Raw genomic sequence first — 22907 nt, 5'->3', positions numbered from 1 at the left:
AAGGTGCACTTCAGTAATAATTCATTCAATTAACACTTTGTTCATTAAAAAATAAAACATGCCCAAGTGCTTAGAATAGTTAATTAATTCTATTTTAACATGTTTGGAGTTGACGAGTTTAAGATGAAATCTCAGCAACAGACAAAAAGCAAGTGACAAATTTAATAGAAGTGTCTGGGCTGGATGGCTTTTTGCATTATGTAGCATTTAATAATATTTAATGAAACATTTTATAAATATGTTTAGTTAGAATAATAACCAAACTTATCAAAGGTCATTGGAAGAGACGGTGAATTAATTTTGGAGGTTTTTTTTGTTATTACTCACTCTTGGGCTACATGCATAAAATACTATTGTGCATTCATGGTAATATTTATTCATGCTGTATGAACACGGATCAAAATGTTAAGACCAGTTGAAAAATGGCAGGATTGTACATATTGTCGGATCTTAAGGAGGTTCTAACGCGTTTGACGCCCCTGCACAACCTGCAATTCTTTGTCATGCTAGTAACATCGGAAGACATCAGGACCGTCCAGACAGAATAGAACTTTTTCCGCCTTTCATTGTCCCAAGTTTTGGGACGCCTTTCATTGTCCCAATTTTTGGTACGCCTTTCATTGTCCCAATTTTTGGTCCGCCTTTCATTGTCCCAATTTTTGGTCCGCCTTTTATATTGTCCCGTTTTTGGTCCGACTTTCATTGTCCCAAGTTTGGGCCACCTCTCATTGCCCGGTTTTTGGTCCGACTTTCATTGTCCCGGTTTTTGGTCCGACTTTCATTTTCCCAGGTTTTGGGCCGCCTTTCTTTGTCCCAAGTTTTGGGCCGCCTTTCTTTGTCCCAGTTTAGGTCCGCCTCTCATCGTCCCAATTTTTGGTCCACCTTTCATTGTCCCAAATTTTGGTCCGTCTTTCATCGTCCCATTTTTTGGTCCGCCTTTTATATTGTCCCGTTTTTGGTCCGCCTTTCATTGTCCCAAGTTTGGGCCACCTCTCATTGCCCCGTTTTTGGTCCGACTTTCATTGTCCCGGTTTTTGGTCCGACTTTCATTGTCCCGGTTTTTGGTCCGACTTTCATTGTCCCGGTTTTTGGGCCGCCTTTCTTTGTCCCAAGTTTTGGGCCGCCTTTCATTGGCCCAAATTTTGGTCCGCCTTTCATCGTCCCATTTTTTGGTCCGCCTTTTATACTGTCCCATTTTATGGTCCACCTTTTGTACTGTCCCATTTTTGGTCCGCCTCACAGTGTCCGGTTTTTGGTCCGACTTTCATTGTCCCGGTTTTTGGTCCGCCTTTCTTTGTCCCAAGTTTTGGGACGCCTTTCTTTGTCCCAAGTTTTGGGCCGCCTTTCTTTGTCCCAAGATTTGGGCCGCCTTTCTTTGTCCCAAGTTTTGGCCCGCCTTTCATTGATTCAAAAATCTTATGGATTTTGAGGCCTAAGGCCTAACGCCTAAGTAGACAAAGCAGACGTGTTTAGGCTTGAGAAGCCCCGATGTACACCTAATACACCCCCACTGTGGATGGTTTTCACACAAGACACTCATTTGCAAAGCCTCTTTTAACAGGCGGGACATTTTACTGTCGGTTTTAAGGCCAAGGACGGCAACAGTTAGGTCCTCGGAGAGACTCGGAGGGATGTTTTGTGATGTGGGGACAGAGCTTTGAAGGGTGTAAAAGTGGAGCTGCAAGTTTACAGTCTCACACCATGGAAGGCTAAATGGAAACCATGGTCTGACTTCTCCCTAGGGCATGTACAGTGGTGTGAAAATGTGGTTGCCCCCCGTCCTGATTTTTAGGTCTGTATTTGGTTCTTCTTCAGCCATTCAAAGGTGGACTTGCTGGTGGGGTTTTTGGATCATTGTCCTGCTGCAGAAGCCACGTTGCTTTCAGCTTGAGGTCACTACCAAATGGCCAGAAATTCATGCTTTGATTTTTTTGGGCCGCCTTTCATTGTCCCAAGTTTTGGTCCGACTTTCATTGTCCCAAGTTTTGGTCCGACTTTCATTGTCCCAAGTTTTGGGCCGCCTTTCATTGTCCCAAGTTTTGGGCCGCCTTTCATTGTCCCAAGTTTTGGTCCGACTTTCATTGTCCCAAGTTTTGGTCCGACTTTCATTGTCCCAAGTTTTGGTCCGCCTCTCATTGTCCCAAGTTTTGGTACGCCTTTCATTGTCCCATTTTTTTAGTCCGCCTTTCATTGTCCCAAGTTTTGGTAAGCCTCTCATTGTCCCAAGTTTTGGTACGCCTCTCATTGTCCCAAGTTTTGGTACGCCTCTCATTGTCCCAAGTTTTGGTACGCCTTTCATTGTCCCAAGTTTTAGTCCGACTTTCATTGTCCCAAGTTTTGGTAAGCCTTTCATTGTCCCAAGTTTTGGTCCGCCTTTCATTGTCCCAAGTTTTAGTCCGACTTTCATTGTCCCAAGTTTTGGTAAGCCTCTCGTTGTCCCAAGTTTTGGTACGCCTTTCATTGTCCCAAGTTTTGGTACGCCTGTCATTGTCCCAATTTTTGGTCCGTCTCTCATTGTCCCAATTTTTGGTACGCCTCTCATTGTCCCAAGTTTTGGTACGCCTCTCATTGTCCCAAGTTTTGGTACGCCTCTCATTGTCCCAAGTTTTGGTACGCCTTTCATTGTCCCAAGTTTTGGTCCGTCTCTCATTGTCCCAAGTTTTGGTACGCCTTTCATTGTCCCAAGTTTTGGTACGCCTCTCATTGTCCCACGTTTTGGTATGCCTCTCATTGTCCCAAGTTTTGGTACGCCTTTCATTGTCCCATTTTTTGGTCCGCCTTTCATTGTCCCAAGTTTTAGTCCGACTTTCATTGTCCCAAGTTTTGGTACGCCTTTCATTGTCCCAAGTTTTGGTAAGCCTCTCATTGTCCCTACTTTTGGTACGCCTTTCATTGTCCCAAGTTTTGGTAAGCCTCTCATTGTCCCAAGTTTTGGTACGCCTTTCATTGTCCCAAGTTTTGGTCCGCCTCTCATTGTCCAAAGTTTTGGGCCGCCTCTCATTGTCCCAAGTTTTGGGCCGCCTTTCATGGCTCTCACTGTGGTTTGCTGGAGTCCCAGAGCTTTAGAAATTGCTTTTATAGCCTTTTTCCACAGTGATACACCTCAATTATTTTTCTTTTTCAATTGGTCCTGAATTTTTTTTAGATTTTGGAATGACGTCTTTTGAGGATCATTTCTTTGAATAATTTCAGCAATCAGGACGCCATTTCTCTGTTCCGTACTTACCTTCCCCATATAAAGTACTTGTCCTCCTTTGGCCCGTTCATGTCTTCTAACAGCGATGAGCCCTGGGATACAAGGTCATGGATGCCTGCTTCTGTAATGCCAACGTACTGATTGCGTCTCTCTCTCTTCCCGCCGTCTCATTCCCTCGTTCTTCCTCATTCCGTCAGCCTCCCGAGTCCATTAAAACTCCTTTACCTATTCAATCTGTATGTTAATGCGCAAAAAACTACATCGGCCTGTCTTGCTTGTGCCACTTTAGTTCTACACTTACCTCCTTCAAGGCAAACTTAATACTGCAATAGTAGACGTACTGAGCACATGTCTATGCCTAAATACTTCATATAGAAGACAAACGGTGATAGATGAGAATTAAAATGAAGTTCATAGTTTTTACAGAAATTGTGCAATAATTATTTCAACAAAAGTAGTCAGGTGCAGGAGACCAGGGTTCAATTCCACCCTCGGCCATCTCTGTGTGGAGTTTGCATGTTCATGCATGCATGGGTTTTTTTCCGGGTACTCCGGGTTTCCTCCCACATTCCAAAAAACATGCTAGGTTAATTAGCGACTCCAAATTGTCCATAGGTATAAATGTGAGTGTGAATGGTTGTTTGTCTATATGTGCCCTGTGACATAGCAAGAGTAAAATATGGTGGAGGTAGTGTGATGGTCTTGCTGCTTCAGAACCTGGAAGATTCTTATTAGCTTATTAGCTTTAGGGGGCAATCACTTTTTCCACACAGGGTCATGTAGCGTTGGATTGTTTTTTTTTCCTTAACAATAAAACGTTAAGGGCGGCACGGCGGTGAAGTGGTTAGCGTGCAGACCTCACAGCTAGGAGACCAGGGTTTGCAGGTACTCCGGTTTCCTCCCACATTCCAAAAACATGCTAGGTTAATTAGCGACTCCAAATTGTCCATAGGTATGAATGTGAGTGTGAATGGTTGTTTGTCTATATGTGCCCTGTGATTGGCTGGCGGCCAGTCCAGGGTGTACCCCGCCTCTCGCCCGAGGAGAACATGCAAACTCCACTACAGAGATGGCCGAGGGTGGAATTGAACTTGGGTCTCCTAGCTGTGAGGCCTGCGTGCTAACCACTCGGAAACATCATAGCAACAGTAAAATATGGTGGAGGTAGTGTGATGGTCTGCGGCTGTTTTGCTGCTTCAGAACCTGGAAGACTTGCTGTGAGATGCCCGAGGGTGGAATTGAACCCTGGTCTCCTAGCTGTGAGGTCTGCGCGCTAACCACTAGACCGCCGTGCCGCCCGTATTTACACTCTTAAATCCTAAAATGTTTCTTTGAATGCTAAAATCGGGTGTCGATTAATTGGATAGTTGATTAATCACTGATTGGTTGAATAATTGTTCCAGTTCATTTGTGTTATGTTGATGAAATAAGTGTCTTGTATCAGTTTGTGGAAGTCTAAGCGTTTATTATGATGTTGACAAGCCAGCTGAAAGGAAAGTGAGTGCGTTTTTTTTTTGTTTGTTTTTTTTTTTTTTACCCTTACACTCATGCATGTTTTATCGTGGACACCCTACCCTATCCTGTTGTCTGTCATAAGTTAATGACACCGGCCAGTTGAGGAAACTTTCCATTGGCCAACCTCCAGGAGCTCAGCTGCTGGGAGTTGATGATTACCTGTCCTGGTTGGTAGATTCTTTATTTGGAGAGTTTAGATTAGATAGTCGGTATGGTTGTTTTTTGTCTATAAACGGCGATAAAGAAAACGCATCAGGATGAAGAAAGTTTGATTTTTTTTTATATATATACTTTATTATTATTATTATTATACTTTATTTATTTATTTATTTTTTAACAAAACATAAACAGCAATATAAACACACTCCAAACAAAAAGGGGGCACTGGACATAGCTTGAGGTCACCACTAAAATGGTCAGAAATTCATGCTTTGATTTTTTTATCAGAGCAAGTCTTCCAGGTCCTGAAACAGCCCCCAGACCATCACACTACCACCACCATATTTTGCTGGTAATATGATGTTCTTTTTTTCTGGAATGTGGTTACTTTCATGTCAGTTGAAATGGGACACACACACCTTCCAAAAAAATTATATATATTTTTTTATTAAAATATATTTTTTTAAAAAATTATCATAATGGGTTGCCATTATGAGCCTTTGTGACTAAGTGAAAAAGCTCATCTTTTGATTGTTAGCATGAACGTTGCTTTTTTGTCCCCACCTTTTATTATTAACTTTCTTTAAAAAAAATTTTTGTAATTTTTTCTTGTAATGTTATAAATTTATTCTCCAATATTTAGACTTTATTGCCATAATTTTGACAATATTTTAAAATTATAAAATATATTTTTTTTTATTAAAATATATAAAAATGTATTTTTTTTCTCATAATGGGTTGCCATTATGAGCCATTCTCGCTATTTCATAATCAACAGCAGAGGTGTCCGACCCTTTTTTTTTCCACTGAGCGCCGTATATTGAAATATGACAGGATGCAAGCTTTGTGATTTTAAGTGAAAAAGCTCATTTTTTGATTGTTAGCATGAACGTTGCTTTTTTGTCCCCACATTTTATTATTAACTTTCTTAAAAAAAATTTTTTTTGAATTTTTTCTTGTAATGTTATGAATTTATTCTCCAATATTTAGACTTTATTGCCATAATTTTGGCAATATTTTAAAATTATAAAATACAATTTTTTTAAATTAAAATATATAATAAAATAATTTTTTTTCTAATAATGGGTTGCCATTATGAGCCATTCTTGCTATTTCATAATCAACAGCAGAGGTGTTCAACCCTTTTTTTTTTCCACTGAGCGCCGTATATTGAAATATGACAGGATGCAAGCTTTGTGATTTTAAGTGAAAAAGCTCATTTTTTGATTGTTAGCATGAACGTTGCTTTTTTGTCCCCACATTTTATTATTAACTTTCTTTTACAATTTTTTTTTTTAAATTTTTTCCTGTAATGTTATGAATTTATTCTCTAATATTTAGACTTTATTGACATAATTTTGGCAATATTTTAAAATTATAAAATACAATTTTTTTAAATTAAAATATATAAAAAAAATATTTTTTTTTCTCGTAATGGGTTGCCATTATGAGCCATTCTTGCTATTTTATAACCAACAGCAGAGGTGTCTAACCCTTTTTTTCCACTGTATGTCGTATACGTTTTTGCCGTTTGTGGATAATGACTCTCACTGTGGTTTGCTGGAGTCCCAGAGCTTTATAAATTGCTTTTATAGCCTTTTTTCACAGTGCTACGTCTCAATTATTTTTCTTTTTCAATTGGTCCTGAATTTCAATAGTTCCGTGTCATGTATTGTATTCATAAAAAAACAAAGTCAGTCCTCCAGTACCGGGGGTCTTGGATTAAACCATTTTTTAGTAATGGCTTATTTACCAACATGATTGTAACTGTAACCAAAAATCCTCAGAAAGTTTGATTTGTTTTTTTTATTTTGTTTTGATTGACATGTTATCTCCCTCCCCCCATCTCCCTCCTCATCATACCTCATTCCCTAGCCGGCAGCCTTCACGCAGCCTTTTAGCACCCTTGTCAACGCAACCTCCCCCTCCCAATTCTTCTCTGTTCACGTAGACAATTTTGGTGCCCCCCCCCCCCCCTTTAACCGCAGAGACACCAGATGAGCCCCTGTGATTTTCACAAAGGAATCCCTTTTTGTGGAGTATATTTAAATATACACAGTAGCTGCTCTTTATAGCGGCTAAAATACATCGGCGAACCCACGCGCGTATCGGCCGATAGAAAAAAATGCAAATATCGGCCTGATCTATCGATGTATCCGTCGATCCTTAGTAATATCCACTCGCAAAGAAGGAAGCTAACAAAATAAGGAGTTGTCGAGTGTCATGAGAATTACGCAATAAGAGCTCAGCCACGATTCGGAACTTCGCCACATGACGTCTCTATAGAATCCCGCTGCCTTACACAAGGTCAGCCTATCATTGCACCTCATGCGTGTATCGTCAGATCTCTTCTTCTACCCACCTGAAACTTTGCTATCAGCACCTTTTGCTCCAAAATGCTTTCACGTTTCACCCATGGGGGGGTCCTTGCTGACTAAAGTCCTGTTCACACATGCCGGTCGACTGCAAGATGATGCGGTCACTCACGCCTTTGGAGCGTTAGTCAACTTCCAAGTTCTTGGCCGCAAATGTGAGAATGCAAAATTGTGGCATAGATTTTTTATGTTAACCGAAAAACATGCAAACCAAGGGCAGATGCTAACCGAGGTAGCACTGTACACACAGCTTTTTTTTTTTACTGCCTTTTGTTAAAACTTGCCTCCAAGTCCTTGTAATTTTTTCCAGAGCATATTAATCATACCATTATTTAAAATAACGGCTAAACAGCCTCAGACCATCACACTACCACCACCATATTTTACTGTTGCTATGAAAAATGCGATGAACGTTCATCTTCCAAAAAGTTAAAAACCACAGAATTTTCCCAAAGGTTTTGGGGATCATCAAGATGTTCTTGGTGTTCTTTTTGTGGTTCCTTTTGTGACCGCAAGTCTCCCAGTTCTGAAGCAGCTAAACAGCCCCAGACCACCACACTGCCACCACCATATTTTACTGTTGCTATGAAAAATGTGATGTACGTTCATCTTCGAAAAAGTTAAAAACCACAGAATTTTCCCAAAGTTTTTGGGGATCATCAAGATGTTCTTAATGTTCTTTTTGTGGTTCCTTTTATCACAGCAAGTCTCCCAGTTCTCAGACCATCACACTACCACCACCATATTTTACTGTTGCCATGAAAAATGCGATGTACGTTCATCTTCCAAAAAGTTAAAAACCACAGAATTTTCCCAAAAGTTTTGGGGATCATCAAGATGTTCTTGGTGTTCTTTTTGTGGTTCCTTTTGTGACAGCAAGTCTCCCGGTTCTCAGACCACCACACTACCACCACCATATTTTACTGTTGCTATGAAAAATGCGATGTACATTCATCTTCCAAAACGTTAGAAACCACAGAATTTTCCCAAAGGTTTTGGGGATCATCAAGATGTTCTTGGTGTTCTTTTTGTGGTTCCTTTTGTGACATCAAGTCTCCCAGTTCTGAAGCAGCTAAACAGCCTCAGACCACCACACTACCACCACCATATTTTACTGTTGCTATGAAAAATGCGATGTACATTCATCTTACAAAAAGTTTTTTGATGTTAACTGAAAAGCATGCAAACCAAGGGCAGATGCTAACCAAGGTAGCACTGTAACCAGTTCCACACAGTAACCAGTTTCTGGTTATAAAAGTGTGTAAAGCCCTGCGGTTATTCTGTCACCAATCACTTTCTTTTACTGCCTTTTGTTAAAACTTGCCTCCAAGTCCTTGTCATTTCTCCCGAGCATATTAATCATACCATTATTTAAAATAGCATTAATTAATCTTTAATTCAACAGACCTTTTTTTAAAGACCTTAAACAATTAAAGCCTTTCCCCGAAGGTTGGGGCCGGTTCTATTTCCGTACGATGCTCGCAGGTGATTATCCCGTTTTGATGTGGCCAGGTGGTGATTAATGCGACAACTAAAACAGTCATTCCGCCATGTTGCCTCTAAGGGGAAATTAAACACTTTCCACGACCTAACTAACGACCTGACTTTTTATTTTTTTGCATGTCTTTCACAGTTAAATGTTTTCAGATCGTCAGACTAATTTAAAATATTAGTCAATCACAACACAACTCAATAATCAAGGATTCGGTTTGTAAAAGATGTCGGTTTCAGGTTGAGGTCACCAACCAGACAGTAGAATTCATGGTTCCTTTAGTGACAGCAAGTCTCTTCCAGTTCTGAAGCAGCTAAACAGCCTCAGACCATCACACTACCACCACCATATTTTACTGTTGCTATGAAAAATGTGATGTACATTCATCTTCCAAAAAGTTAAAAACCACAGAATTTTCCCAAAGGTTTTGGGGATCATCAAGATGTTCTTGGTGTTCTTTTTGTGGTTCCTTTTATCACAGCAAGTCTTCCAGTCCTGAAGCGGTTAAACTACCACCACCATATTTTACTGTTGCTATGAAAAATGCGATTTACGTTCATCTTCCAAAAAGTTAAAAACCACAGAATTTTCCCAAAGGTTTTGGGGATCATCAAGATGTTCTTGGTGTTCTTTTTGTGGTTCCTTTTGTGACAGCAAGTCTCCCGGTTCTCAGACCACCACACTACCACCACCATATTTTACTGTTGCTATGAAAAATACGATGTACGTTCATCTTCCAAAAAGCTAAAAACCACAGAATTTTCCCAAAGGTTTTGGGGATCATCAAGATGTTCTTGGTGTTCTTTTTGTGGTTCCTTTTGTGACAGCAAGTCTCCCAGTTCTCAGACCACCACACTGCCACCACCATATTTTACTGTTGCTATGAAAAATGCGATGTACGTTAATTTTCCAAAAAGTTAAAAACCACAGAATTTTCCCAAAGGTTTTGGGGATCATCAAGATGTTCTTGGTGTTCTTTTGTGACAGCAAGTCTCCCAGTTCTGAAGCAGCTAAACAGCCTCAGACCACCACACTACCACCACCATATTTTACTGTTGCTATGAAAAATGCGATTCATCTTCCAAAAAGTTAAAAAACACAGAATTTTCCCAAAGGTTTTGGGGATCATCAAGATGTTCTTATTGTTCTTTTTTGTGGTTCCTTTTATCACAGCAAGTCTTCCAGTCCTGAAGCGGTTAAACTACCACCACCATATTTTACCATGTTGCCATGAAAAATGCGATGTACGTTCATCTTCCAAAAAGTTAAAAAACACAGAATTTTCCCAAAGGTTTTGGGGATCATCAAGATGTTCTTTTTGTGGTTCCTTTTGTGACAGCAAGTCTCCTAGTTCTCAGACCACCAAACTACCACCACCATATTTTACTGTTGCTATGAAAAATGCGATGTATGTTCATCTTCCAAAAAGTTAAAAACCACAGAATGTTCCCAAAGGTTTTGGGGATCACCTGCACTTCTTTGAATGTTGTTGTGGGGTCTTTTGTGACCTCTAGTGCTCTTGGGGTCATTTGGTTGACCGGCCACTCCTCGGAAGCTTCCGATTGTTTTTTCCATTGTGGTTTGCTGGATTCCCAAAGCTTTAGGTTTGGGCATTATATGGTTAGCGCGAAGACCTCACAGCTAGGAGACCCGAGTTCGATTCCACCCTCGGCCATCTCTGTGTGGAGTTTGCATGTTCTCCCCGTGCATGCGTGGGTTTTCTCCGGGTACTCCGGTTTCCTCCCACATTCCAAAAACATGCTAGGTTAATTAGCCGCAAAACAGCCGCAGACCATCACACTACCTCCACCATATTTTACTGTTGCTATGATGTTTCCGAGTGGTTAGTGCGCAGGGCTCACAGCTTGGAGACCCAAGTTCGATTCCACCCTCGGCCGTCTCTGTGTGGAGTTTGCATGTTCTCCCTGTGCATGCGTGGGTTTTTTTCCGGGTACTCCGGTTTCCTCCCACATTCCAAAAACATGCTAGGTTAATTAGCGACTCCAAATTGTCCATAGGTATGAATGTGAGTGTGAATGGTTGTTTGTCTATATGTGCCCTGTGATTGGCTGGCCACCAGTATAGGTGTGTTACCCCGCCTCTCGCCCCAAAGACAGCTGGGATAGGCTCCAGCATTCCAAACGTCTTTATTCTCAATGAAGAGGAAGGTAAATCAATCAAACATGACATTAGACACTCTATTTGACAACGTTAGCAATATGCTAGTCGTATGCAATCAGGCACCTTTGTCTCCGCTAAATTCCACCAGACGCCGGTGACCTGGCAGGGTTAATTTCTAGACCAGTGAAGGAGAGCTGTGCTTTAAAAAAAAAAAATATCACTTAAGACCGAGGACTCCTTCATCATCGCAGCCTCTCTGCTGTGCAAGAGGGGGAATGATAGATGAGCCGGGCGTTCGGCGCATTTGGACGCTGTCTCCGCTCCGCCTCGTGTCAAACACACACACACACACACACACACACACACACACACACACACCATTTACACGGATATGCTAGTAATTAACCTCAGGCTGTGTTAAGCCCAGTTGGCCATTAGAAGGACACTTGGAATTGATGAGGCTTCTCAGTCCCTCTCAGGTTAAACGGTCGTGGATAGCATGCTTTTGTCAATATTACAACATCTAACATGTTGTAGAAGCGACCAGAGTCTTGTTTGTTGACGATGTTTCCCCAAAAGGCTTTTTTTTTTTTTTTTGGTTTAGAAATGTTAGCTTAGTGGCCACTCGGGAGTTTTGGTGCCGGCAGGCAAGCAGGCAAACAACCTACCTGTTGTTACACATGACCAATTATGGGCGGCACGGTGGTTGAGTGGTTAGCGCGGAGACCTCACAGCTAGGAGACCAGGGTTCAATACCACCCTCGGCCATCTCTGTGTGAAATTTTGCATGTTCTCCCCGTTTTCTCCGGGTACTTCGGTTTCCTCCCACATTCCAAAAACATGCTAGGTTAATTGGTAACAACCTCGGTGGCGGCCATTTTGGCTCCTCTTTCACTTCTATGCTTACGTACCAAAACAAAGACTGTCTTATCTGTTAAAAAAAGTTTGTTTCTATCTTTTTCTGTTCCGCTTTGAAAGGCAGCAGCTGTACCATTACACCACCACTGACTTGTTGCTCCCTGCCCAAACGGTTTATTTAATCATGAAGGAAAGCAGTCTGATTGAGGTGACCTGCTGTGTAGAACAGCCTCCGGTTGGACCTGTTTAACTCATGGCGGCCATTTTGGATCCTCTTTCACTTCTGTGGTTACGTACCAAAACAAAGATTAGACTGTCTTATCTGTTAAAAAAAAGTTTGTTTCTATCTTTTGCTGTTCTGTAGTAATCAGCAGTGCAACATAGGTAAGTTTTGAGAAAATATCGGTTCCCAACTAAAAAAAATAACACTATGAACTATCTGTTTAAAAAAAAAAAGTTTTTTTCTATCTTTTTTGAGAAAAGTTTTGTGAAAATATCGGTTCCCAACTAAAAAAAATATATAACACTATGAATTATTCAGTTTTCTCATTTGGAACTGAACTATGTGTGCATGTCCCTTCAATGCATGAAGGGACATGTTGGACCTGTTTAACCCTCGGCGGCGGCCATTTTGGATCCTCTTTCACTTCTGTGGTTACGTACCAAAACAAAGATTAGACTGTCTTATCTGTAAAAAAGAAAGTTAGTTTCTATTCTGTTCTGTAGTTATCAGCAGTGGAACATAGGTAAGTTTTGAGAAAATATCGGTTCCCAACTAAAAAAAATATAACACTATGAATTATTAAGGATTGTGGTTGATTCCACTGGATCCACAGGCTTTTTCATGCAAAATAACAAATGAAGTGTCTAAGGTACAAGCTCCACTCTGTGCTTTGAAAGGCAGCAGCTGTACCATTACACCACCACTGACTTGGTGTTCCCTGCCCTCTTCCTTTGCACATTGGCCGAGAATGCGCCCACTTGCACTGAATCAGGGGCCTCAAACACGCGGCCCGCGGGCCAAATGTGGCCCGCAGGACACTAGTTTGAGGCCCCCGCCTTGATATGAAAGTTTAATGTTAGTGTGGCCCCACGCACGTTTGATATGGATGCTGTATGGTATCATGTACCCAGAAAAAATTATTACGTTTGATTAATGTTCATGTTAAAGGTTAAATAACTGTTAATAGTTATCCTCCCTATCCGTGTGGAAGTGGTAAGTTTTTTGGCTATTTCAGTTTAAAGGAAATAACTTGAAGGCTACCGTTTAGGTCGCTAGCTCTCTAGTTAGCGAGTTAGCATGTGTCTCAAGACCCTGCAGTTGCGCAATATTGGACTCTTCTTTATCAAGAAGCCTTCAAAACGCTAAAACAAAATTGTTTTTCTGAACTTTTGGAACACTTTCCTTTGCGGAAGCACATTTTTTGGGAAATGTTTGTGTTTCTCATCGCTTTTGGTGAGTCGTCCGTTCATCGTGTCGACGGGATTGTTGTTGACAGTTTGATTTAAAGCGGCCTGCCATTGTGTTGTTGTACTAATTGGACAACCAAAGATGGCTTCACGGTCAGCTTTGATTCAGTTGTCTCATTTACAACCTCCTCCCTTCTTTCACCTTTTGACCTCTGACCCCCCCACCACATCACAACACACCCCTCACTGGATCATGTATCGTCTCCCAGATGAGTCTAATGGATGTTTGTCATTGAGCCCGCCCCCTTCCTGTGTGTGTAGCATCTGTTTAAAGGCCCGTCACAGTTAACCAAAACGTCCGCCATTGGTGGAATCGGTGATGCACGGCATGTGAAGACAATTGACTAAACTCGTTTTTACGGGCCTGTCAAGTAGATCAATAAAGCCAATAAACACATTTCTTCCAAATAGCCTGACACGACATAACGACGATAAAGTGTTAATCTGTTGGACTTAAATATTTAAGACCATTTAATCATTTTCCACTTTGATTTATTTGTGCTTCTTTATGATTTTATTTTTTTTTTTTTCCAACTTCTTATTTGCGCTTTCAAGCTGTTTAATGGTAAAAGTGAACATAAAAGATACTGCACATTGGGCGTGAAACTATATATCAGAAAGAAAATAATGTGTGCAGACAATTTTTATAGCTCCTTCTGTTCATTGAACCGTTGATGCGTTATACGAGAATGGGAAATACTGCAAGTGTTCCGCATAGGAAATATTCCACTTTTTAGACTCTTAACATTATTTGATTTAGTACCTGAGTCCGACTTGACTCAAAGAAGAGTTGGAGTTGGGGGGGGGGCAGGATTTTATCTACTAAGATCTACTTAGAACCTCCTTAAGATCCAACAGGTCAACGGATGTTCTTACCATTTTTCATTCGCGGGGGGGGGGGGGGGGTGCTGGAGCCTATCCCAGCTGTCTTTGAGCGAGAGACGGGGTGGCCAGCCAATCACAGGGCACATATAGACAAACAACCATTCACACTCACATTCATACCTATGTTCAAACGTAATGTTAAAGGTTAAATAACTGTTAATAGGTATCCTCCCTATCCGTGTGGAAGTGGTAAGTTTTTGGCTATTTCAGTTTAAAGGAAATAACTTGAAGGCTACCGTTTAGGTCGCTAGCTCTCTAGTTTGCGAGTTAGCATGTGTCTCAAGACCCTGCAGTTGCGCAGCTGAGTCCTACTTGACTCAAAAAAGAGTTGGAAAAAGGAGGTTAAAAGTAGAGCAGGGGGTTTCAAACTCGCATCTTGACATTAAAAAGTACTGGAATTGTAGTGTAATCCTCGGCCCAAATGAAAGTTGTTACTGGGGCCCAGTGCAGTCCAGTAACCATCAAATGCAGATCCGTGAGAGAAAGCCATTGTGATACTTCAGATTGTGCAGGGGCGTCAAACGGCTCCCAGATATGTGTGTCCGTGTGGTAATGACTGGCTTTGTCAACATCTTCATCAACCTGTAGCAACATTGTCATGAGCCGCCTCAAGCACGACCCCACCCCATGTTGATGACTTAAATGACTTCTATTATGTGGGGGGGGGGGGGTATCAGGATTTTATGAGCTATTGTCTTGAATGCATTTTTTTGCATTTTGAAGATCTACTTAGAACCTCCTTAAGATCCAACAGGATGTTCTTACCATTTTTCATTCGCGGGGGGGTGCTGGAGCCTATCAAACAACCATTCAAACAACAACAAACAACCATTCACACTCACATTCATACCTATGGACAATTTGGAGTCGCTAATTAATCTAGCATGTTTTTTGGAATGCGGGAGGAAACCGGAGTACCCGGATAAAACCCACGCATGCACGGGGAGAACATGCAAACTCCACACAGAGATGGCCGAGGGTGGAATTGAACTTGGGTCTCCTAGATGTGAGACTTGCGTGCTAACCACTCGGAAAAATCATAGCAACAGTAAAATATGGTGGCGGTAGTGTGATGGTCTGCGACTGTTTTGCTGCTAATTAACCTAGCATGTTTTTTGGAATGTGGGAGGAAACCGGAGTACCCGGAGAAAACCCACGCATGCACGGTGGAGAACATGCAAACTCCACACAGAGATGGCCGAGGGTGGAATTGAACCCTAGTCTCCTAGCTGTGAAGCCTGCGTGGTAACCACTCGGAAACATCATAGCAACAGTAAAATATGGTGGAGGTAGTGTGATGTCGCTAATTAACCTAGCATGTTTTTTGGAATGTGGGAGAAAACCCACACATGCGCGCAAAGAACATTCAAACTCCACTACAGAGATGGCCGAGGGTGGAATTGAACCCTGGTCTCCTAGCTGTGTGGCCTGCTTGCTCACCACTCGGAAACATCATAGCAACAGTAAAATATGGTGGAGGTAATGTGATGTCGCTAATTAACCTAGCATGTTTTTTGGAATGTGGGAGAAAACCCACACATGCGCGGGAAGAACATGCAAACTCCACACAGAGATGGCCGAGGGTGGAATTGAACTTGGGTCTCCTAGCTGTGAAACCTACATGCTAACCACTCAGAAACATCATAGCAACAGTAAAATATGGTGGAGGTAGTGTGATGTCGCTAATTAACCTAGCATGTTTTTTGGAATGTGGGAGAAAACCCACGCATGCGCGGGAAGAACATGCAAACGCCACTGCAGAGATGGCCGAGGGTGGAATTGAACCCTGGTCTCCTAGCTGTGAAGCCTGCGTGGTAACCACTCGGAAACATCATAGCAACAGTAAAATATGGTGGAGGTAGTGTGATGTCGCTAATTAACCTAACCTGGCCGAGGGTGGAATTGAACCCTGGATTTCTAGCTGTGAGGTCGGCGCGCTAACCACTCGTCCACCGTGCCGACCTACAATTTTTCAAATGGTCCTAAAATATCGTTTGTTACCATGTGACTACTTGACCTGAATGCTTTCTGAATTTCAACATAAAAGCTTCCTTAAAAGTACTTTTCTTCTTTTGTGGTTTTTTTTAGGAGCATTCCTTCATCGTGCAGTACAACGACGGGAATGCGGAAGTTGTGTCCATGTGGGTTTGTCGCTGTTTGGAAGCGAGACGTGCTCAGCAAGCTGAAGTCCGTAACCCACGCCATGACGGACCTTGATTATTTTCAGCCCAGACCCTGAAACCCCTGAAGGCATCGGGGCCCGACGTACTGTATCTCCACCACGGACGGCCACTACAAGATGTTTGAGACTTTGTGCGTGACTTTTTGTGCAGTGACAAGAACTCACGTCGGTTCGGATCGCTTCGTAAAGATTTGAGTTTGGAACTCAGACCCGTCCGGTCCCGTCCGGTCCGGCGTCGGTCTTCTTCTTCTACAGCAAAGGTGAAAATAATTAACAACGTAAACATTTAAGTTGGTCTTGTCTTAGAAACGCCTCCTAGCAAGCCATCGAGTCGATGTACAAGTGTTGAGCTGTCATCTTGTCGGCGGCATCAACCACCGCTTCAGCTTGTGTCTCAAGTAACCTCGATTTCACGACTCGTGTTACGCTTCATGGTTACGATTTTTTTCCCCTTAGTCATGTCAGCCAAAAATGATGGCGTCCTTGAACATGTTCAAGGATCAGCTCCTATGGAATGGACGGTGATAACTACAAAGTGTGGTCCCGCCCTTTTTTTGGGATCTCTTCTTCCCAGTAGGTTTGTCTCTCTCCTTCCGATGTCCAAGACAAGACAAGACACCGGGATAAAAGTAAGAATATATTCTCCTTTTTTATTTTTTTTTATTACTCTTACATTTAATTCTGTATTTATGTCCTTAACGTGTTGCGTTCAGGTACAATTTTAGTATAAAGTCCCATTTACGCTAAAACCAATACAACTTTTTTTCTAATTTTTCATATTAGCCTCACATTTATTCACACTTGTTGGTGACAAAATTGGAAATTTCGGCACCAGAACAAAAAAATAAAATAAAATAAAATAAAAAAAGTTAGCAAAAAACCGCCCTTTGCTAAGAAAGTGTATAAAATAACTTTATAACTTTATAAAACTTCATTGGTTTAGCGTAAATTTTAATGTTCTTTTTGTGGTTCCTTTTGTGACAGCAAGTCTCCCAGTTCTGAAGCAGCTAAACAACCTCAGACCATCACACTACCACCACCATATTTTACTGTTGCTATGAAAAATGCGATGTACATTCATCTTCCAAAAAGTTAAAAACCACAGAATTTTCCCAAAGGTTTTGGGGATCATCAAGATGTTCTTAATGTTCTTTTTGTGGTGACAAACTTGGTAAAAATAACAAAAACTTAAAAAAAGTTAGCAAAAAAAACGCCCTTTGCTAAGAAAGTGTATAAAATAACTTTATAAAACTTCATGATGTCACCCAAACTCGTATGTAGCAAAGAAAAGGGACATGAAAAGTCAAAAGACTTTCAACCTAAAAGCTTTTTAAAAATAACATTTTGCGTTTGACAATCAGCAACTTGATAAAAACTTAAAAAAAAAAAAAAAAACATACATAAAACATAAGTCCGCTTTTGGTCAACTCCGTTTTTTTGTCTTAAGCCTTGGTCACAATCGGTCATACGGGGCTCCTTTGGAGCTCCTTCACGTGTGGAGATCTCACTCCTACATGGTCCTCCACAGTTAGATTCTACACCAACAAAAAAAAAACAATGCAACGATTTGGGCAACACCAAAAATCGCACGGTAAAATAAATCAAACATCCGTTGGTCACCTATAGCCTTTCGTTAAGAAGGCACCGCGCAGGTTTTCCTACATTCAATTCTTTAAATGTCTTGCTTTGGCAAAAAAAAATAAATGTTAAACATGTTAACATGGTTCATTTTTTTTATTTAAGTCTCCCAGTTCTGAAGCAGCTAAACAGCCTCAGACCACCACACTACCACCACCATATTTTACTGTTGCTATGAAAAATGCGATGTACGTTCATCTTCCAAAAAGTAAAAAAACACAGAATTTTCCCAAAGGTTTTGGGGATCATCAGGATGTTCTTGGTGTTCTTTTTGTGGTTCCTTTTGTGACAGCAAGTCTTCCAGTCCTGAAGCGGTTAAACTACCACCACCATATTTTACTGTTGCTATGAAAAATGCGATGTACGTTCATCTTCCAAAAAATCGCAGAATTTTCCCAAAGGTTTTGGGGATCATCAAGATGTTCTTGGTGTTCTTTTTGTTCAGCAGTGGATTTGGTCGTGGAACTTTGCCATGCAGGCCGTTTTTGCCTTGTGTCTTTCTGATGGTGGAGTCTTGAGCACTGACCTTCAGTGTTGTTGTGGGGTCTTTTGTGACCTCTGGTGCTCTTGGGGTCATTTTGGTTGACTCCTCGGAAGCTTCACCACTGTTTCATGTTTTTCAATGTTGTGGTTTGCTGGATTCCCAAAGCTTTAGGTGGAGACCCGAGTTCGATTCCACCCTCGGCCATCTCTGTGTGGAGTTTGCATGTTCTTCCCGTGCATGCATGGGTTTTCTCCGGGTACTCCGGTTTCCTCCCACATTCCAAAAACATGCTAGGTTAATTAGCGACTCCAAATTGTCCATAGGTATGAATGTGAGTGTGAATGGTTGTTTGTCTATATGTGCCCTGTGATTGGATGAATGAATGAATGTTAGATAGTGGTTTTTTTGAACGCTTGATCATCATAATTGATGCGGCAAAGTCAATTCTATGCTATTTAAGACATGAATAGTGTTTTTCATTCTTGGGAAAGAAAAATGATTATATTTTTAATTGGCGGAATGAGATGAATCAAACGGTGGCTGGGGTGTCTCTCCGAACGCCGTGACCTATCGGGAGCTTCATTATCAGCCGGCGACAAGGAGGTAATGTACATGTTTTCTTACAAGTTGACTAATTAATTTTGCCAGTGTAAAAAAATTCAATGAACAAATGTCATCGTTAACTCGCAAAGGACGTGTCAACCTTCAGCTTTATTCCATTACTTACCGGTACAGCCTAATGTTGCCTGGTGACCACAGACCTTGGACACGTCTTTATGTACTCATGCATGCGTTTTTTTATTTCCTCTCTTTGCAGACACAATGGCGCAGGAGCTGCGTGGAGCGTAAGCACACCAGCAAGCATGTTATCGGCTAATATGTCTGCTAATTGAGTATTGTTAACTTTTCCCCGAGCGAGAAGGACAAATCGTATGAATAGAATCCTGGTCTATACAAATTTCCAAACGGGTTTATTTAATCATGAAGGAAAGCAGTCTGATTGAGGTGACCTGCTGTGTAGAACAGCCTCCGGTTGGACCTGTTTAACTCTTTCAACGCCCTCGGTGGCGGCCATTTTGGATCCTCTTTCACTTCTGTGGTTACGTACCAAAACAAAGATTAGACTGTCTTATCTGTTATCTGTAGTAATCAGCAGCGGAACATAGGTAAGTTTTGAGAAAATATCGGTTCCCAACTAAAAAAAAATAACACTATGTTTTAAAAAAAAAAAAAGTTTTTTTCTATCTTTTTTGAGAAAGGTTTTGAGAAAATATCGGTTCCCAACTAAAAAAAATATAACACTATGAATTATTCAGTTTTCTCATTTGGAACTGAACTATGTGTGCATGTCCCTTCAATGCATGAAGGGACATGTTGGACCTGTTTAACCCTCGGTGGCGGCCATTTTGGATCCTCTTTCACTTCTGTGGTTACGTCTTATCTGTTTAAAAAAAAAGTTTGTTTCTATCTTTTTCTGTTCTGTAGTAATCAGCAGTGGAACATAGGTAAGTTTTGAGAAAATATCGGTTCCCAACTAAAAAAAACAAAACACACTATGAATTATTCAGTTTTCTCAGTTTTATAGCTGTTTTTATATCTTTAGAACGCACACATGCGTTCATGTCTGACATAAGGATTGGAGTTGATTCCACTGGATCCACAGGCTTTTTCATGCAAAATAACAAATGAAGTGTTTTGAAAGGCAGCAGCTGTACCATTACACCACCACTGACTTGGTGATCCCTGCCCAAACGGTTTATTTAATCATGAAGGAAAGTAGTCTGATTGAGGTGACCTGCTGTGTAGAACAGCCTCCGGTTGGACCTGTTTAACTCTTTCAATGCCCTCGGTGGCGGCCATTTTGGATCCTCTTTCACTTCTGTGGTTACGTACCAAAACAAAGATTAGTTTTATCTGTTAAACAAAAAAAGTTTGTTTTTATCTTTTTCTGTTCTGTAGTAATCAGCAGTGAAACATAGGTAAGTTTTGAGAAAATATCGGTTCCCAACAAAAAAAAATAACACTATGAACTATCTGTTTTTAAAAAAAAATCCATCTTTTTGAGAAAGGTTTTGAGAAAATATCGGTTCCCAACTAAAAAAAATATAACACTATGAATTATTCAGTTTTCTCATTTGGAACTGAACTATGTGTGCATGTCCCTTCAATGCATGAAGGGACATGTTGGACCTGTTTAACCCTCGGTGGTGGCCATTTTGGCTCCTCTTTCACTTCTGTGGTTACGTACCAAAACAGAGATTAGTTTTATCTGTTAAACCAAAAAAGTTTGTTTTTATCTTTTTCTGTTCTGTAGTAATCAGCAGTGGAACATAGGTAAGTTTTGAGAAAATATCAGTTCCCAACTAAAAAAAAATAACACTATGAACTATCTGTTTTTTAAAAAAAAAGTTTTTTTTCTATCTTTTTGAGAAAAGTTTTGAGAAAATATTGGTTCCCAACTAAAAAAATATATAACACTATGAATTATTCAGTTTTCTCATTTGGAACTGAACTATGTGTGCATGTCCCTTCAATGCATGAAGGGACATGTTGGACCTGTTTAACCCTCGGTGGCGGCCATTTTGGATCCTCTTTCACTTCTGTGGTTACGTCTTATCTGTTTAAAAAAAAAGTTTGTTTCTATCTTTTTCTGTTCTGTAGTAATCAGCAGTGGAACATAGGTAAGTTTTGAGAACATATCGGTTCCCAACTAAAAAAAATAACACTATGAACTATCTGTTTTTTAAAAAAAAAGTTTGTTTCTATCTTTTTTGAGAAAGGTTTTGAGAAAATATTGGTTCCCAACTAAAAAAAAACTAAAAAAAAAAAAAAACCACACTGAATTATTCAGTTTTCTCAGTTTTATAGCTGTTTTTATATCTTTAGAACGCACACATGCGTTCATGTCTGACATAAGGATTGGAGTTGATTCCACTGGATCCACAGGCTTTTTCATGCAAAATAACAAATGAAGTGTTTTGAAAGGCAGCAGCTGTACCATTACACCACCACTGACTTGTTGCTCCCTGCCCAAACGGTTTATTTAATCATGAAGGAAAGTAGTCTGATTGAGGTGACCTGCTGTGTAGAACAGCCTCCGGTTGGACCTGTTTAACTCTTTCAACGCCCTCGGTGGCAGCCATTTTGGATCCTCTTCACTTCTGTGGTTACGTACCAAAACAAAGATTAGTTTTATCTGTTAAACAAAAAAAGTTTGTTTTTATCTTTTTCTGTTCTGTAGTAATCAGCAGTGGAACATAGGTAAGTTTTGAGAAAATATCGGTTCCCAACTAAAAAAAAATAACACTATGAACTATCTGTTTAAAAAAAAATCCATCTTTTTTGAGAAACGTTTTGAGAAAATATCGGTTCCCAACTGAAAAAATATATAACACTATGAATTATTCAGTTTTCTCATTTGGAACTGAACTATGTGTGCATGTCCCTTCAATGCATGAAGGGACATGTTGGACCTGTTTAACCCTCGGTGGCGGCCATTTTGGATCCTCTTTCACTTCTGTGGTTACGTACCAAAACAAAGATTAGACTGTCTTATCTGTTGAAAAGATTGTTTCTATCTTTTCCTGTTCTGTAGTAATCAGCAGTGGAACATAGGTAAGTTTTGAGAAAATATCGGTTCCCAACTAAAAAAATATAACACTATGAATTATTCAGTTTTCTCATTTGGAACTGAACTATGTGTGCATGTCCTTTCAATGCATGACCAGATGCGTTAATTAGCTGTCTTTTTTAGCTCTTTTTATATCTTTAGAACGCACACATGCGTTCATGTCTGACATAAGGATTGTGGATGATTCCACTGGATCCACAGGCTTTTTCGTGCAAAATAACAAATGAAGTGTCTAAAGTACAAGCTCCACTCTGTGCTTTGAAAGGCAGCAGCTGTACCATTACACCACCCGGCCCTCTTCCTTTGCACATTAGCAGAGAATGCGCCCCCTTGTCCTCACAAGTGGTCACATGTACGTGTGTGTGTGTGTGTGACAGCTGAGATGATGCATGGGCGTGACCTATCGTGCTGCCACGCGCTAACACGTGGCAATGACAATGCGGATGCTGGACGTGATCTCATCTGCAGATATTGAGCGCCGCATTGTTTGGAGATGCGTCTTCATTTGGCGCCGTCATATTCCCAAATTCCCAGCCAGGTCCTTGTCCACTACCCCCCACACCACCCCCCCTCTCCCGCGTCAGTCTGACTTGATTAGCGCGTCAGGCGGGACAATGAGCGTCCGTCCGTGCCCACCCATTAGCCACATCCTTTTATCAATGCCCTGTAATTAAAATGTCACGCTTTCATTTTCAAGCTTTGCTCTCGGCGGAATCTTTGCTCCAATAAAAAAAAAGTGCAATCGAAACACTCTTTTCAGTGGAAACAAAAAAAGCAAGAGGTAGAGTAGTGGGGGGGGGGGATCAATAGGCCCTTTAGTCCAAGAGGAGGATTGATTGCTCTCTAAAATGGGATTTATAGGCTCACACTTTTATAGGGTGCTGATACAACTGTTAATTAT

At 40.9% G+C, this 22907-nt stretch overlaps 1 protein-coding gene across 5 annotated transcripts in view; it reads left to right on the top strand.

Moving 5' to 3' along the window:
* map2k5 (mitogen-activated protein kinase kinase 5) overlaps nucleotides 1-19571 on the top strand; it is a 68933-nt gene extending 49362 nt beyond the window's left edge. The window contains exons 23-24 of one of the 5 annotated variants that reach the window (XM_058076832.1): nucleotides 5161-5222; nucleotides 16160-19571. In XM_058076832.1, coding sequence (XP_057932815.1) covers nucleotides 5161-5222; nucleotides 16160-16310 — 213 coding nt within the window. In that variant the 3' untranslated portion in view covers nucleotides 16311-19571. The remainder of the gene's footprint in view (nucleotides 1-5160; nucleotides 5223-16159) is intronic. The other 4 variants (XM_058076831.1, XM_058076834.1, XM_058076833.1 and 1 more) reach the window with 4 other exon arrangements.
* Nucleotides 19572-22907: the final 3336 nt, after the last annotated feature.

This window comes from Doryrhamphus excisus, chromosome 7 (genome assembly GCF_030265055.1).
Source record: "Doryrhamphus excisus isolate RoL2022-K1 chromosome 7, RoL_Dexc_1.0, whole genome shotgun sequence".
NCBI lineage: Eukaryota > Metazoa > Chordata > Actinopteri > Syngnathiformes > Syngnathidae > Doryrhamphus > Doryrhamphus excisus.
This window is presented reverse-complemented; position numbering and strand designations above follow the sequence as displayed.